The following is a 19109-nucleotide window of genomic DNA, read 5'->3' as shown; positions in this document are numbered from 1 at the left end:
TTATCGTGGTGTAACGGTTTGTGTACTTCCTTGACCCGGCGGGCAATACGGTGTGGGGGGGGGGGGGCTTCACGAGAGAAGTATCTAGGTTGTTTAAAATGATTCGCATCTTTGAAGGACATGAACCAAGAAGGGCGATATCGTCGGCGCACTCAATCCCCATGCACCAATGACTCGCGAGCATTTCGATCGTCGAGGTTTTGGGGGCAGGCAGAGAGGGTTCAAGCAGCACGTCAACAAGCAAGTTGAAGAGAAAAGGTGAGACAGGCCAGTCTTGTCTTACACTGCTGGCGTGGTGCGCTTAGGCTGATGCCTCCTGTGTATGCGTATGCACCCGCAGGAGTTAATGTACGGTGCTCTCATAAGGGATATAAATTTAGGAGGGACATCTTTGATCGCAAACCACTGCCAAACTTTTTGACGATTGACAGAGTGAAAATTAGCCTTCAGATCAATAAAAACGTCCAACGTGGGGCGTTTGAAAGAAGGGTGCTATCCATGAACTTGTTCCAAAATAAGCGTAAGGTCCATGCTTCGTCCGCCAAGGCGAAGCCCAGCTTGGTTCTCACGGATTGTCTCTCCAAGTAATCGGTCGACCTGGACAATATATTGCCAGAAATCATCTTGGGTGAGGCGGTGTCTGGTCTTCTCTCAGTGTGCTAGGAGTGGTTGGGCTCGCGTCATAGCCGGGGAGTTGTGCGCTCGGTCTCGTACGTAGGTATGTTCAACTGTAGCATCCTTTCGGTTCCTACTTGCCATGCCACACGAAGGACGCACGGGGGCTGGGATACTGCCAGGTTGCCCAAGCCTGAACAGAAGTCGAGAGGCGGAGGTCGTGTTCGAACCACGAGCTTCACGGTCAGTAAATTCGCGCTCTAACTACTTGGTCTATCTCGGTCTCACGTCGCGTATAGCCGTTGATCGTACTCGCTGCGTTACATAACAGGTGGATATCAAGCTGATGCCGCGATGGTTTTCGCGTGACTGTCTTGTGCAATTTTTAAATACCGAGTTACGGCCAGGGTGCCCCTTTCCATTGGTCTTCTGTTTCCGTCTTATGGTAGGCTTTGTCCCAGCCCCAGCATCTCAGCTACTTCTGTCTAGCCTTGGGCAGCCTTAAAGTACCTCAGCCCTCACGCTCGTTCTGCTGTGACACCCTTTAGCTGCCATGCCACCCGAAAGAGGCACGAAGACCGGGATTCTGTGGGGTTGTCGACGCCTAGATAGCGAGTCGAGATGAAGAGGTCGGATTCTAACCGAGGACCTTCGGGTCAGTAAATTCGTGTTGTAACCACTGAGATTTCTCGCTCCCAGCCCACGTCCTGCTGACCCTTCCGCCTTCCTATAAATATTAGACGTATGATGGGACCTAAGCCCGGCGACGAATTCCCCTGGCTGCGGCCACAACTTAGTGCACCGCATTAACCGATGCCAGGTGAAACTCAGCGTCCGTGGAGTAACAAGGGATCTGGAATCTTCACACTCCGTCAAATGGTAGAGCAACGACATACGTACAGACGACGCACAATCTTGGTATTCCTTGACTTCAAAGGTGCGTTCGTTTCCGTCGATCGGTCAGTCCTCAACAAGATATACCCTGGAAGTTTGTGAACATAATCTGGTTCCCGTATTCACATACCTCTGGGCATGTGCGAGTGTATGGTGATCTTTCCAAAAGCTTCTCTACGGAAAGTGGTGTCCGACAAGGATGTCCACTCTCTCCATCCTGGTTCAGCTTCGTCATTGATAAAATAATGAGGCGAACGCTGGAAGGTTCAAATTTTTGCTGGTGAGGACTTTGTCGATCTGTAGTATGTAGGCGAATTGTCTTCATCCTTGAAGATGAAACCCGATTGAATAAACCATCGTACCACCTTTTGGTGTGCGCCTTGCACCTTCAAAGTGCCAAGTCATGCTTCAAAACGTACTGTCTCTGAACATACCTCTTAGAATCCCGGCAAAAGCGTCGGGAGTTTCGGAGAATTCTCCATACCTCGATAATTGTGTTAGCCCTGATCGCGGTATGTCTGATGAATTCAGTGCATGAGTTTCAAAGGCCAGAATCACGTTTGTTGATGAGCGTCACATCACTGGGTCTCATGGATGGCATGTAACAGGCTACAATAAGGGCTTTGTTATTGCGTGATTGTGAGGCATGGCTTATGCGGATAGATGGTGTGAAGCGTCTCCAGGTTTTTGACTAGTGGTGTCAACGAATTTGTAATTAGGTTATTAGAAAACGGGTATTTGGTTGTGCAACAGGTAATGCAATCGCGGAATGTGTCTAGCACCGTCAACTGCGGTGGCAAATCAATATTGGGGCGAGTGTTGCTTCCGTGCCACCTTCAGGGTGGCAGAAATCGCAAGGTCGCTGACGTATACCTTGGTAGAATGGTGCGATAGAGGATACGAAGGGTTTGGCGTTTCGGCTTATAGGAAGGGTCCGCGTGAAACCCTCACGCTCGGCTGGAGACATTGCAAAAATAGTGGCTGGTCGATGATTGGCGTTCATGCTGTTATTTTCTTTCCAGATTGTCTGCTTGGAAAATTGAAGATGTGAGCACCTCAGAATGCTTGCAGTAGGGCAGCACGAGGTCCCATCCCGCATCCGCTCATTTTTTCTTTTCATTCTAAGGTTTCAACTATAATTGGATTTTGTGGTTGTGTGGTAGCGAAGCATCATTGTCAACACAAGTTTCTATCTCTTGTGGTGATGGCGATTATGATGATGGTGATGATGATGATGGTGATGATGATGATGATGATGATGATGATGATGATGATGATGATGATGATGAGAGGCCAGCTAAACTAGCCTTCAAAGTGTCCAGCTGTATTTTTCCAAGATTTCTGCGAACTGAAATATTTTTTTCACTGAAAGTGGGTAATCTGTGAAAAGGCACTTACTTGTAGCCACTGGAACCAAATCTATTGACGTTGCGGGGGTGGGTGTAGTTGCATATGTACAAGTCCCTCTCACCTGTTCATCAAGTCTGCTGAAGGTTCCATGCAGTTTGTAGGTGTGGCGGCCTCGGATAGTCACACTATGGTCAGCGTAATCCTTCATCATATTCACTTTTCAGCCCGGTCTTCAAAATGATGGAGGATGATGGGTATGATCCAACACGGACCCAATTATTGGACGACCCGGAAAAAGAATATCAACCCATTTGTGTACAGCCTGGACAGTTTGGAGTAAGTTAGTCACCAGCTAACTAGCATGCCCTTTTATAGGACTCCTTTTCAGACGATCTGTCTGATGATGACGGCTCGGAGAACAATGGTATCACGGATGATGAGATCTCATCGCCAGATCAGGAACCCGCTGCAGTGCATGTCACACCGTCCCTTCAGCCAACAAAATTTGATCCTGGGTTTCACCACGCAGATTCCGAAAACGCAACGCATCCCAATGCGCATGAAGATCAAGAGTACCGTGTTGAGCCTCTTCTAGATGTCACTACCCCCGCCTATGCACCCAGTCATACTTACGGGTCACCTTCAGAATCCCCCCTCACCTCCAGTGTTTCTGGAGGTTATCCTTCTCCAGTTTCAAGCATTCAGCCGACCATTTTGACGAAAGAAGACCCAGAACATACCTACCGACCTTCACTTAAAACCGAGACAGTTGCCACTCCAGGCTCTGATTCATCTGACCGCATGGAAGCTCACAGTCCCAGGGACACAGTCAGCAGCCCACAACAAGCACCGGCGCTTGTTACAGCACAGCACTCCAAATCCCCTCATGACGTGAATAAAGATTTATTTGAGGATTTCGATGATGATGATATTGATGATGACAATAAGCTCAACGAGGATTTTGAAGGTTTTGAACGAGATGAACAACCAGAGTCTCAGGTTGACGGAATCATTGCTGACATCTTTGGTGAAAGCGATGCTGAAGAGGAGTTCGAGGGGTTTGCTGAGAACGAAGTTGAAAAGGAGCTAGATGCAGAACCTGTTGCTCAGCCTACAGAACATTCTGTAACCGACAAACAAACGGTTGGTTCCGATGATGAAGAAGGCGAAGGAGAGGACGAATTTGTTTCGGACTTTGACCGAATCATGGCACGGAAGAGGGAGCAACTCAGCCGCAGGAGACGGCGTAATAGGGATATTGAATTCTTAAATGACAGCGATGACATTATTTTGTCTGTGATTTCTCAAATGAAAGAAGCCGCTGAGCAAGATCGTCAGCTACTGTCTCAGAACAAACCAGCTACCAAGAAATTGCGTATGATCACCAATGTAACCTCCCTGTTGAGGAGAGCTGACCTTAAAGCTGCTCTGATTGATAATGGAATGTTGTCGGCAATAACAGATTGGCTGGCTCCGCTTCCGGGCCACACACTTCCAAATCTGGTGATCCGTGACACAATGCTCACTTGTCTGCGAGAATTTCAAAACCTTTCCCCCGAAACCCTTCAAGATTCCGGAATTGGAAAGGCCCTCATGTATTTATACAAGCATCCAAGGGAAACGCGAGAAAACAAGGATCGCGCCGGACGACTTATAAGTAAGTTTTTTGTACCATCTCTCTGTGCCCACTTTGTGTGCATCAATAACGACGATATGGCTGGACTTTTCGGGGTCCAGTCACACCTCCCAAAACGACCAGCTTAATTCCGAGCCTGTGGTTTGGTGTTAATCAGATCCTACGTGAGGATCAACGACTAGGCAGGTAAGTGTCTTTACTACTTTTCCTCGGCCTGATGAATTTCTGTATTAGTCAGCGGCTTTTTGGATCAAAAACCACATCCAAGTTTATGTTTTGCAGCCACGTGGTGGTACTCCTCTACCTAAGTCAGCTACAACAATGCCTATGAAGTGATTAAGCAGATCCCAGCATCATCTGTCTTTTATCGGACAGCCTTTATCAAAGCGACATGACGTGCAAAACGTAAGACACAATCGGTTTGTTTCATAACTAGGTGGCCTCCGCCTTCTTCAGCAACAGCACCCTTTGTGTCGCGCACAATTATTTCATTGCCTTAGATAAGCCGGGTTGACACGTGACGGTGTGGTTGTCAATCCACTTAGGGTCATTAGAAAAAACCGGGGGGTAGGGGTGGAAACCCCAACCGACCAAAGGTCACAGCATCCCTCCTACACAACTTTCTTAGCACTAGCTCACCCACACAGACTAACAGAAGGTTCAAATGAAGTTCAAGAGGAACCATCAAATGAACCGAACCAGAAGAACTAGACCCTAGGCAGGACCCAAACACATGTAGGTTTCCCCACCGACCCAACACTTGTTCAACCACTCTAACACACTAAAATCCCTCGACCGACACCCAACAGAGATTTAGCTTGACTTAGCTGATTGGTTCACCTTCCGCCTCAAATCTCGATCAACCTCGGAACCTAGTCACTTGGCCTGACGAAGCTTTTGTGTCAAAAGCGAAACGTTGCCCAGCAATAAATCTACCGATTGTCACCAAACTTTTTCGAAAACTATTTCATTGCCTCTTTGTTTGGGAAAGCTCTGCTTTAAAAGTATTACTAGTAACTTATAATCTATAGATCACCACAAAGTTCCCAAAGTGCATACATTCTGAAGTGACCAATCCTAATATCCGGATGGGAACTGGCGCTAAGAAGGCCGTTGAGATCATACAATAGTCACGGCATGCAGTGGCTCCAGAGCGGGCACGTTTCTACAGCTGTTTCTGTCCTCTTCGTCTTCATTTTCGCACTCTTGCTGATTTAGCGTTCATCGGATACGTCTTCTGTGCCAACTTGATTTACACATGGAATTCAACGCGCACTCCAATAGGCCATGGCTATTTTTATACACGACCGAGCCGCCGCATTCTTTGTATAATACTAGATGCATAGCCCATTGGAAATCACGTGTCTTCCGTTGTTACGAATCCGTTGGTATTAACCAACACGAGTTATAATTCTGACATACCTGACACATGATCGTCATTGAGGACGCCTCAGATTTCATGCTTTCAGAGGCGGTCCGCATAATAGTACTAGATGTCTGACTCTTGAGACTCAGTTGTATACGCTTCTGAAATTAAAACTTGCGCTAGTTGATGTGAACGATTCCGGTTGTTGAGTTTCATAGGCCGAATTTATTGTTCATCCTACTATGTGGAATAAAGCCAGTTCCCTTGCTTGTCGAAGGGCATGATAAGAGCCTGCATCACCCCGGTACAAAGCGCAAGCCACAGGATATGTTGGGTCTGACGAGTCTTCCTAAAAACGTTCACAATGCTTTTTAGATGACATTGTCATCTGTGTCAACAACCTTTTTGTCGACAACAGTATGAACTCAAAACATTTGGGGACTGACGTTCACATAAGCACGACACTGATAACGTTGGACGAGAACGGAGAGTTTGGAAATCCCTATGGGAATGCTTTTGGTGGGCTTCCTCACACACGTGTATGCAAACGAAAGTGTCACATAAACATGCTCTCTCGTGTAGAAGGGCCGAACACTTTCGAAGTCAATGACTGGTCCTACATATAACACCACCTCAATCCCGGACAAATGAGTAATGGTAATTCTATCGAAATCGCTTTTGGTCAACGTTTCGTGTAACATTGTAAAGTGCCAGGAATATTGGGGCTAGAAGTTCTATTACCGGGGGGGGGGGGGCNAATGAGTAATGGTAATTCTATCGAAATCGCTTTTGGTCAACGTTTCGTGTAACATTGTAAAGTGCCAGGAATATTGGGGCTAGAAGTTCTATTACCGGGGGGGGGGGCTAATAATTACCGAATTTTCATCTGTCTTTTATTACCTCATCACCTCACTTGGTACGAACCCATTCTCCCATGTGGCTGCCGTAGGATAGACAGGTAACGGCGAAGGTCCACAGCTCCACACTAGAGCGAAACAAGTTAGAGGTCAATGGGGCCATAACTGCAATGCATATTGGGCGAGGAGGACTATTCATACGCCTTCGAGACCATCTGCCTTTTCACTGCTTTTTAGCAACCCAGTTGAACAACCCCTTGTTTAAGACATCTGCCAGGTCGCTGGTTTCAAACATTAGTCCAATGTTTTTTTATGGACTGTTCTTTCATCTTAGACTTTGGGCTGCTCTAACTAGTACGATCGCGCAAAAGCAGTCGAGCATTCACTTCACTCACCAGGTCTCCATAAAGAACGAGCACACAAAAAACATCCCTTGTGGAACATTACAATCTTTTTGATCTAGCCTCTCAAACTTTCAAACTTTAAGGATGTTTGTAGAGCAGATAATTCTTCATTCACTTTGAGGTTAGTCTTTGTCTTATGTTGGTCTTCTGCTAGGATCAGGCAGATGACTACTTGTCCAGCCACTCGGTATGCACAATAACCCAGCTTTGCACCAGAAAGCAGACGCCAGCCCATATTTTGCAAACTGTACCCGAATACACAGGCTGCTGGCGGAAGGAAGTTTGCTGTAATTCACGTCTTGTCTAGGTTCCGATAAATTGGCAGTGGCTCACCCGTTTTGCACCGAAATAGTGCCACGGATGAACGCTTTTGTTGTGCCGGGCAAATGGTAAACACTTCTGCTTACAGGCTTTTACCGAGATCCCTAATTCACTTTAACCAATCATTGTATGACTCATAACTTATGGTAGGCACTTGGGTATTCAGTTTTCCAAAGCAAATTTAGTCGCATCAGTTGATGGAGCTTCAGTCTGTTTACATAGCCTTTCAATCAAACCATGTCACTGCGTTATACCTACGCATCTGAATTGGTTTTTGACTTACCTGTCTAATTTGCATGGTTCCACTCCCTCCGAACCGTTTCAGACGAGTGGTTGCGTCCCATTTTCAATCTGACGAGTGATTATCGCACATTGACAAAAGAAGAACGGAAACAATTGGACTACGAACATTTGCCCAAGCGCCGCAATATTGAGTACGTTGACCTATCTTTAATGAAGCATTTTTCTCGATAACAGATGGAGGTTTTTCCGATTGATTGTCAGTAATATGCTATAGTCTTACATTCAGCACTTCAGTCTCTCATTGTCTACTTTTATGACATCATTTGGGATTTCATTGTCTATCGTTTCAGAAACGAGGTTCACGATCACCGTGACATTAACCGAGAACTGGATGGTGAGACCAGAGGGTGAGCTATTACTGACTGGATTTTTGTTGCTTTTTGGTTTTAATTTCAATTACGTCCGATTACCACGTCTATCAAACGAACCCTCGATTGATCAAGTTATTTAAGCCCGGAAATATTATGAATCGAAGACTGGTAATGCTTCCTCAAGATAATGCTGTTGGAACTATATCTGTTTCAGTGTGATGCGCATTGATTCCTTCCCCCGCTTTCAGCGTTTAGTCTAGACGCGTTACCCATGCAGGCATTAAACAGTGCATATATAAACGCCCATGCATTCTATTACAGCCCATAGGAAGCACCGGAGTTGATATACTGTCAGGACAGGAACGGTCGAGAAACCAGGACTGGGTTCGAACCACTGACCTGGTCAGAAGCTTCGGAGCCTTACGACTCAGCTAGCTGGAGCTCAGGGTCTCTGGTCAGACTTATCCAGATAGCTCGTATAAATGCTCATGTCAGTTCCTGGCCCGACCTATGCGTTTGTCACATGATCGAATAGATAAATGTTCTAGCTTGATCGACCTTGCTCCCGTGAACCCGTCGAGTGAGCATCCGGCAGAAGCTTAGATGTGTCGGGCCGCCATCCATAGTTTTAGTCTGTCTCCTAGTTCAGACCATGACAGTCCCCGGACGACAGACTGTTATACTCTGTCGCGTTAAGTGGATTGTGAAAACACTCTCCAACAGCAGTTGAAGCTAATGGAATCACTTGCGCAACAGCTGTCAATCTACCGAAGCTTCCGATTTGTAGTGCACTGAGGACAGATATGTATTGAACGTAGCCATATACAAGGGAAGTTGTGTGCAATGCGATCATGGTTTTGCAACAGAAACTGATCGGTAAATCGAATTTTCTTTGATGAAAGGGCTTCCATTGCACCCTAGGTGTAAGAAGCCAATCTTTTACTGGTGAAGAATACTTTGTTCGTTGCCCAACTAAATTTTTGCCTTTCGCTTATCTTCAAGCTAAAAGCTGGTGGAAGTACGCATGCTTCGTTAGACGTTTGGCAAAGTAATCCAAAGCGGTCTACTCATTTCTTGTCCCGTTTGTTATTGTTCACTCAGTTTTGGTCAGAGTGCACTCACAGCTGCGTACTTGACACCAAAACGACTACCTCACTTTTTAGTGGAAATTCAGAAGCAGTTTACCTGACTGGACCCCTCTGATCATCACTAGGTGTTGCGTTGCTATTCTTACAATCTTTAGACTCTGTTTCAGTCGATCCTATCCTTCTCACGCAATTGTTTGGCTCAGCCGTTTAGGTTTGGAAGTCAAACACTGACTAGTGAAAGAATGTCGTGTGCTGTTCTACAGTTTGATTTTGAGGATTAGATGAGTTATGAATCCTCACTCCACATAGTTTCAGGAGTTCATGACGCCGTTCCGATGACGAATGCCAATGCTTATCTATAATTGATATTCAAGAGATGGGTGCTTGCTGGGACGAACTTGTTAAGTTCTGGATTCACCAAAAAGGTGGCCTCCGAATGAAAATCTGGGACTAGAGGGATACCGCAGGTATTCAGATGTCAAACATGCTTCGTGTGGAAGGACATTATTGGTCCGTATGGTATATTTTAACCGCTTCGACGTCTCGGGAAGATGTATCTTCCAGTTTCAGACTTCTAAAAGTAGTAGAGTCCACTGAACCGAGCAGAGTAAACGACTTCTCCTACATGCTGCTGCTGGTGTTGCAACCAAACAACATAGGCGACGCAGTTTTGTTCAGTCGTAGCACGCTTTCGGTGCCTAGTTTCTATGCCACCAGAAGGAAGCACGAGGGCTGTGATACTACCAGGTTCACCGAGCATAGACAGGGGAAGTCTAGAGGCAGAGGTCGGGCTCGAACCACGGACCTTCCGGCCAGTAAATTCGTGTTCTGACCACTGAGTCATCTTACCCGCAGCGCAGTCTACTTAGTTTACATAATGCTCCCTAGGTGGCATCTTTAAACCCCACGCATGGTCTTTTCTGTAAAAAGGTATGTAGCGTACATCTTCCAAATACGCCGGTGAAATACAACGCACTTACACAAAACGCGTTGGGTTTCACTGTTGGACACAGCTAGGCATGTTTAGTGAGTTTTTGGACTTCTATTTCCAGAAGAGAAATTATGATGGTGTTTAGTACTGGTGTACTTTTCGGATCTACCGTTCAGTACGTTTTCGAACCTTAAGGTTGCCATAATATGGTTTCCATTAGTTATGGTCATTGTGTGAGCATCTGTTTGGTAGCTTATATTCTCACGAGTTCGTATCCAACCTACAGCTCCGTGTTTGCTTAAGTCGTCCTTTCTTTTTTGGACTTAGTTTGACGCACTTTACACTCTGTTGAAATAACCATTAGGACTATTTCACTTCGACTCAACTGGGGAATCTACGGCAATTTTGTAGGTGTTTTCATTTTTTTCTCTTAGTTTTCTTTGCGTAACAAACTGCCTGTGCAGCGAAGTTGGAAAAATCGCTCCTGATTCATCTTATCCTTGATTGTGCAGGCATTGCTACTTGTCTTATCCATTTTTACTTCGATTTACATGCAAAACCTGATAATTCGCCTGAGGGAATCCACTGCCCGGATCTGCGGTCGAAGTTCACCTCAATGGTCTTAGTAGGGTTGTTTATTCCCAACCGTTCCATTCGTTAAGCGCGACCTACTGATCTCGACTTCCATGGTTCGAACCCCGCCGTGGTTCCTCGATTATTCCCGTCTAGCCTCGAACAATCGGGCAGCACATCCTCGCGCTTCTTTCGAGCATCTTGGGTAACATGCAGCGAAACTGTCACAGCTGAACGCTTTTATTCATTATTGCCAATTAGTTTCCACGACGACTGTAAGCCGGTCCGTCGCAGCATGGTCATGTAGTTGATCGCAGCATCCTTGCTTATGTTAAATCTAAGTCGGGTGCATTGATTTTTTGTTTGACACTGAAACAAGGCTACTCAGGTTGGAATGCATTATCCCTTGATGAAACAAGACTTGGGCAGTTCAAGTTGAACTAACCAAATGGCGCACTGAACTACCTCGACATCTTAGAGGTGATAAGGTTTTGCGTTTCTGTTTAACTGTCATAGTAAAGACAATCCTGGGAGCTGTACGGAGGCTTGTTTGAGTGAGTTAGTGAGTAAGTGATCGGAACCAACACGGTGCATTTCATTCTAAGCAAAGTGGTGATTTCCAGTAAACGGAAGAAGCCATCTCTGTATTCCTGATGTTATCGCACAGGACTGTCCAACTTGACGTACATGACTGGGAAGTATTGGGATAGATCCCTGATGCAGTTAAAGAGCTTTTTTACAAATAAGTCATGGTAAATGTCCTATTTGATGTGCCAAGAAACGAGGATGTCGGTGTTCCCTGGTTACTGCTTATTTCCCTCAAATAAGTTTGTTGGTGTCATGGAACAAGGTCTCTTCATACGGAGTAATTCACTCTTCACGATGGTTCCACTGAGCAACTTCGTGATTCTGGGAGTCTTCTATTGGGAGCGCCCATTTTGCCTTTGGGGTGGGGGACATTGGCATAACAGTGTACTAAAAATCCCCCAAAGAAAATGTTATCCTAAAGGGTTCGCAACGGCATTCTCCATTGCTGTCGACTCATTGCGATCCCCTCGAACAGAAACGAACCATAATTACTTGCTTTACGGTGACTGTCTCCTGTAAAGGGATGAGTAGACTTCATAGATATCCCGTCCTACACATGGTGGTCATGGGCTAGATCATCTTAGACGGAGGTCCTATTGCGATCTCAGCGATAACTGCCTTATGCTGCGTTGGGACCGGTGCCCTCTAAATCTAATTTGACAGCGATGGTACAGGTACTCAGCTGTCCTCCAAAACGGTAGAGCCATTCCGGACATGGCGGGGGCGCCTATATAAGTTTGGAATGTTCGCTTTCGCTTTTGTGGGCGACGAGACCGAAACGTTGAAATCATGGCAGCTGCAGCAGTTGTCTGAGAAGTGGAATGCTGAAGTAACAACTTGCAACCATCAGGTCGGATGCCCGAAATTAGACTTAGACACAGAAAGTACCAAGTTTCACAGCCGTAAGTTAGGACTGGGTGAACGGCTGCATTGAATAGACGAATCTTAGTGTGCAAGCTAATTTCCTTTATCCTCTACAAGGTCTTTGCAAGTCACGTGAAGGCGTATCTTACTGTATCTATACCAAATTCAAATTATTCTTTTGCTTAAATGTTGGGTACTTGGTAGAACTAAAGTATCGGAACGTAGTCACGCTTTCACCATCTCTTATATAAAGGAAGGTGTCTCTCGTTGCCCATGAGGAGGGAGGATCAATAAATGGATCTAATCTCATTGTTCGTCCTAGGAACAGTAAGTATCGAATCACTGGTGTATTACCTTTTCACGATTGACGCTCAAATATTCACTTACATAATTCCCATCGGACACTTAGCTTTGTGTTCCCTTTTGTGCTGAGGCGGGTGGTTCAGTGCACGTTCTCACCCATGGTAGTAGAAACGTACCGTATTTTGGTGACTGGAGCTTTACTGACGCTTTCAGTTCCACGCCTGGCACATTACTCTAGACTGTTTCTTTCAACACCGACGTTTTGTTGTGCACAACAATACTTCTTTTGTTTTGTACTCCACACAGATTGCTCCGTCCAAGTGATCCAGGTTTCATCAAACGTGCTCGCGTCCCACAACCATCCAACAAAGATTACATAATCCGACCGAAATGGCGTGTGGGCGCTGGCGGGGGTGGTCGGGCTGGTGATGATAATGATGAAGATGATGAGGAGGGTGGAGACTCGGAAAATCAACCCATGTTTCGACGCAGACGGAAGGCAGGGGTGTCTGGAGGCTTCGGTACCTCATCGCGAATTGAAACCCATATACGCAACTTAGCTCAAACCGCGAAACAAAAGCGCGCCAAGGCTGCCCGTGCAGTCACAATGAGCATCGAAGGACGGAAACTGTCTTTGTAATCTCTGTGTTGTCCAGTGTCGTCCGTTCTACTTGTCCATGTGGACAACTGTACAGTACATCTGTTCTGACTTTCGAACGGGGAAATTTCCCCGGGGGCTTCTTCACATCGAGTTCGAAGTCACTGGCGGCTCATTTCTTTCAGTGATTGAACTGCATGTATTTCTTTGTAAGATACAAGTGGTTTCCATCTTCTCTTTTCCATAGTTTTACCGATATCATGCCTTCATAGTAGCCTTGGTCGGTGGGTCCATTTCCTTCTTTTTTTTCTCACAGTGGTGAACAGCATAACTCATGAGAGCATCAGTGGCATTGCATTCTAACAGCTATTCCCAAGAGTAAATTTGGTAAGCTTTTCGAAATGACGACGAATTTTTATGGAGTGACTGGCTCCTCGATTCCACACTCCGAAGAAGCTAGTGAGGCGTTAGCCCGCCTTTTGGAAATTTCGAAGAATTCTTCTACTACATTGTTACTACTTTCAAGGCAACACGCACTGCTGACAAGTCTGCGATGGGATACGTTCAACTTTTCGAGAACGAGTAGATGATGCCGACGTCGGGAATAAGACCGAAGCCTCAAGGTCGGAACCACTAGGATAGGTGTTTATCGAGGACAGCTTTTCTAGTCATTTTGCGAACTCGAATGGGCCTTGAATATCAGTTAAATCTATTGCAGGGCAACGTCTTCTCTCCGCCCGTTGCTTGTATACATCTTTATGAACAGCGATGATTATTTTACCTAGAGAAATCATTTATGTTAGAAATTCCTCTCCATTATGAACTGTATGACCTCGCAAGATCTCGATGGTCAATATGTTATATACTTCCGAATCAAAACCGGATGTTAACTTCGGTACGGATATATGGGATCTGGAGTTCTTCAGTATTCAGCGTCCCAGTGGAATTAATAGCACATGGTCTAGTCACGTATTAATTCGATGTTATAGATTGGTTCAGATGGCAGTGTGGTAGTCTCTGTAGGGAATTCAGTATTAAATGAATGCGGTTCTTCGAGGGTGGCTTCTTTGACCGGAATGTTCTAGACCCAGGTTTCCATCGCAATAAGACTTGTCATCAGTAAAAGCTGTCTGTTAAGAGTACTCAATGTTAACTGGAGAAGAACAATGCATGATTCACAGTCACATGTAGTCAGTGTTAAGGGCGTATACATATGAATTTGCCATTCAGATTGAGTATGCTGTTGTATTTCATTTTACTTTAGAGACTGAGCGGAATCATACGGCTAGACTGCACCCGACATATATCCAACGTTTAGCAAAGAAATGAAATATCGCATTGCGATTTCTGTTCTCTCCTAACTGGATCAACCTAATGGATTTGGGATACTCCTTTAAATAATTGAGTCGCTTTTACCGTATGCTCGTCATCCTGGAAGGGCTCTTTTCGCACAACCACGTGAAGGGTGGAAGAGAGCCAGAGGCGGTCAAACAATGACTTGGCAGCGAAGTGTGAAAGCCATTACCAGCAAACTCAGCTGCGCTGGTCACTGCCGTCTTCCTGGATGGGGACCCCGAGACGGACCACATCAATGGCTAGAGACACTGTCAGACATGGCCCAGTCGCGCTCTCAATGGCGCTCGTGCATCAAAGCTATTGCCTTCAATGCATAGCTCCTTTTCCAACCCCCTCCCCACTTGACAGCTCACTGACAATGCTGGATTTATGCACCAATTTACCAGCTCGCGCCTGCAATGCGCAGCTACTCACCACCCCCCCCCCCAAATCATCGGTGAAGGAAACTCCGCCAGCGGCAACCCCCGGACGACGGGAANAGACGGGCCACATCAATGGCTGGAAACATTGTCAGACATGGCCCAGTCGCCCCCTCAATGGCGCTAGTGCATCCAAGCTATTGCCTTCAACGCATAGCTCCTTTTCCACCCCCCACTTGACAGCCCGCTGACAGTGCTGGATTTATGCACCAACTTACCAGCTCGTGCCTGCATTGCGCAGCTACCTAGCCCCTCCCCCAAATCATCGGTGAATGAAACTGCGGCAGCTGCAACCACCGTACGACGAGTACGCGGTTATTACAGCTGACAATGATGATGATGATGCTCGTCATCACCACGTGCATGTGTATCTGCAGTCTTTAACATGTCTTCTTTGTATGTGCAATCTGCTAATGCACACGTTTTCATTTTTCTAAATGACATTTTCGCTGGCATGTAAGCAGAAATGACTGGAAATCAATAGATCTACTGACGGAGGTGTGTAGTGTCACGGAACAGAGAAGGACGTCAGGCTCCTCCACTATGACTTCTGTCTCCCGGGGTGTGGAGCGAAGCGCTTGGCGACGTGCTATAAAGCCATTTCGGTTTTCCTGCGCATCTTGTCTTCTTTTCAACATACGCATCAAGACAGTGATGGTTAACACTTGTGTAGGGATTTGAACCGCCGGTTGATTGACTTACATGTTTTCTAGTCACTGATGTCTTTCTGCCATCTTCTCAGTCCTTGCAGCTTGTGCACATTGATCTTTGGGGCAGGACAACTCAGGTTCCAAACTGTCTTAGTCGATGATTCCGACGCAGGTCACTGGGTTCTTTCTCGTCCTGCCTATTAACCGCAGTTTGTCGCGTAGCTTCAAACTGGTACTCTTCACAGCAAAATGTCACCAGAATCCTGGACCATGCAAGGCGTATTTTTTGTCTTGCGGTCCACAATCTCAAATGAACTCATTTATGTAGTAACCCATGACAACTCTGCTGTTAGGTAAAATTGATTGACTCTCAGTAGAGATATTTTCCATATTCACTGTCGTCTTTCTGAAATTTCCAGCACCCAGGTCGTCCTTCATTAGAGAGACTCGGTTATCGATTTCTCTGGTACTCATGACGCCGATATCCTGTTCTGCTCTCTTTCAGTTGTCATTTCTGCGATGTTGGTTGGCCCCACACACCCACTACAAATATATTAGACCGAATGTCTTAAGCAATCGGCTGTGCGTTGCGGTCAGCTGGGATGAATCCAGATACATCCCTTAAGCTCAGGAGTGGGGCTAGTTAGGATTGTTAGGTAACCGAATTCAATTCGTTTTTTTCGGAAATATTGTTTAATATTGATGGTAATTCCGTTCCATCGTCTACCGCATTGGTTTGCTCTCCTGGAATGGGTTATCAATGGGAATATTGCTCGGACATTTCTGAGTGTGGACTGCATTCCAGTACTGATGTTTCCGAATTTATGTTACCTGGGTTGAAGAATTCTCTGTGATTCGTCTTTTTAACATCTACATAACATTCACCCACAATTCTATTCTTATTTGTGGCGGTCTTCAGGCGCAAGGGTTCAGCGAATAAAAGTTATATTAGTATGACTAACTAAGATCAGACAGTTAACGGCGACACCCTTAACTTGAAAAAAATCACACAGAATCTTCCAGATTCACCCACTGTTCGTCAGAGAATTTCATACCCGTTGGGCATCATCTCGCCAGTAAGAACAAGGCACGTTTTTTTTTAAAAAATATCGACAGTAGCCAGATGAGCGTCACGGACACTGCGTTTTCAAGGAAAAACTTTCATATGGGTTTCGCACAAAGCATTTCGGTGGTTCCCAAGGGAAATCCTGAAAAGTCCGAAGTAGTGTGCACCACTAAGCAGAAACACTGAATTTGAAGGCTTGCTGATCTGGATAATTGGCAAAAAGTGCAATCGGACAATCTAGGCTGATGAGCTCGATATAACCCAGTGGTTAAGGCGCAACCAAATGGTCCGTGCTTCAAACCCAACCTCAGGATCTCCACTGCTCCTATCTAAGTTTGGGCAACCTGACGGTATCTGAGCCATCGTGCTGCCTTGGGGTGGCGTGGCAGCTAGACACCGAAAGCGTGTTAAGCAGAACAACACTGATTCTCAGCACAGAGATGCGTTTTCCATCCTGTTAAACGCTGAGGCCAATGTGCATCTGAATAGCAAGGTATGCGCTACTGGGTTTCGAGTTTGGAGTAGGCGACATGGTCTCACGTCTTCTCATGTTAAACCTGGGGCCAAGTTGATCGCTCGAATGGGTATTCGGATAGAGTGCCATGTAGGTGCTGCCATTAGTGTGTGAATGCTATCCCTAGTGCTCTTATAATGTGAACACCTGCCGCAGCACCAAGCAATTTCGTAACTGGTACAGAGCAGTCCAATAATTGTTGTTTTCCTTCAAGCCTGAATTGTATACATGTCTAAAAGATACATTCAAGAAACGGCGAATCAGGAGAAGAGGGCCCTTTGCTTGGCCCGAATGAGTTTTCAGTAAGATATCTTGAGCACTACCTACGGGGCGATACTTCGTGATTGAATGTGAAAGGTTAGCCCAAGCGACTATGGAAAAATGATGGCCATTTGTTCAAGAACTGTTCTACCACAAGCATACTTTTGGGAATCATTCTGAACACGTACACTATGCGCGTCATTTATCACAACATTGAAATATCTCTTTTAAACTAGAATTTCGGAAAAGTCCGTCTGGAATGTGTTTCAGGAGACGTCAAGGTCATGGCACTGCCCAGTCGAATTTTTCGATTTCTGTCCCCATTCAACTTGGGACAATCAGGATAGTCTTGTCTGCTCATTTTGTTATTAGTATCATATCAGTAAACACAATTCTCGTAGGAGGCGCTCAACGCCCATCAGATAGCTACCCTACTCCTAGTGATAACTACAACTGAGGTGCAATTGGAATGCATCATGGTTGTAATTTTAGTGTTCCCGTCCATGATCAGTAGTCATTGACAAAAAGAACTTCGGTCGGTCACGAGGTAGTATTTCCATCGCCGCTAACCGCTGGCGAATAGAGGAATCGTTGCTACAACGAAAGAATGGACAAGCATTGCAGCAAAAGTTGGTTGAACGGTTTTCTGGTTAATAACTCCTAATCGGTTTCCGCACACCCCGAAGGTTTACTGTGAACGGAATGCAAAACGACAGTCGTTGAGAGCTATTTCCTTATTGTAAAAGTTCCTCAAATCCGCAGTTGGGTGTTAGACTTGCTCCGAGATCCTCAGCGTTTTAAGCGTGAAAATGAGGGGTTTCCCTACCTGACTAAAAGGCACGTGGAACGGAAGGACACGTTCCTCACTGATGTCAAAATTTGCAAGCTAAAGGGACAGATTATCTGTGTTTGTCATAGGAACAGAAGAAGGAGCGTAAGGTGACCGAATTCAGGACGTACGGTTTTCATGACCTGATTGTTTCAAATGACTTCGTTCGAATTTATCCGGTGAGCTGTGAAAGTTTTCTGAAGGCCTTTTATTGATAAATATTTTTGTGGCCAAATCCGGAATGCTTACTCTGCATGCAGTTTATTTTGTTAGCTTTCTGAGTGGGAATTCCCGTCTTCAAATCCATGGGTTGAGATACTGAGTACGCTGGACTGTACACGGGCAGGTTGTATTGTAACAGTCCTATGTGAATTTTGTACGGTTGACTGGCGCTTAGTACGGATAACACAAGCTGTTTGGATAGAGCTATAAGTACTGCCGTCTGTGAATCCGTAAACCAGAAGAAATAAGATCAATGGACAGACTCGCAGATGCCTCTTGATAGCTCTCAGGCAGTCTAAGCATGATGGCATTGAATTGAGCACCTATACCCTATTAGTGATGAATTGATAGTGTCATCCGTCAATTCCTCTGCGTTTTAGCATAACGTTGCAATTCCCTCCTACTCATTGATAAGCTTTGGAGAGACGATTACCTTCCACAGTGTTGCAAAATGTTGCTTACAATGCAGTGACCCCAACCACGGTAGGACGTTCCTTGCAAAAACATCAGCAGTGAATTTTATCCATATTAAACTCACCTAATGCTGGTTATCAAGGAATTGTTTACGTGAATAACGAAGGTGTTTTCACTAAAAAACTAGTTCTCCGGTTAGTCTAACCCGAGGGCTGATAACTATATACGGGATACCAACTGATCGATGGCTGGTTCGAGATTAAAGTAGTAGACACTCAACACATGGACATAGTTGGTGGTTGTCAAATTCAGTGAAACGATACAGTTGACCATAAAGGCGATAAATTTTACCCCAGGTGACCCTTGAAGGTTCCAA

General features: G+C 45.6%; 1 protein-coding gene across 1 annotated transcript; it reads left to right on the top strand.

Annotated features, from left to right (window-relative positions):
- Nucleotides 1-3096: 3096 nt before the first annotated feature.
- On the top strand, nt 3097-13230 carry T265_08806 (hypothetical protein; the record flags this gene model as incomplete). The annotated part of the gene is made up of 4 exons (XM_009174713.1): nt 3097-3195; nt 3235-4516; nt 7769-7877; nt 12711-13230. The coding sequence occupies 4 exons, from the start codon at nt 3097-3099 to the stop codon at nt 13042-13044; spliced, it is 1824 nt and encodes a 607-aa protein (XP_009172977.1).
- Between the last annotated feature and the right edge of the window lie 5879 nt (nt 13231-19109).

This window comes from Opisthorchis viverrini (genome assembly GCF_000715545.1).
Source record: "Opisthorchis viverrini unplaced genomic scaffold opera_v5_237, whole genome shotgun sequence".
NCBI lineage: Eukaryota > Metazoa > Platyhelminthes > Trematoda > Opisthorchiida > Opisthorchiidae > Opisthorchis > Opisthorchis viverrini.
The sequence above is the reverse complement of the archived record's forward strand: the minus strand, read 5'-3'. Positions and strand labels throughout refer to the sequence as shown.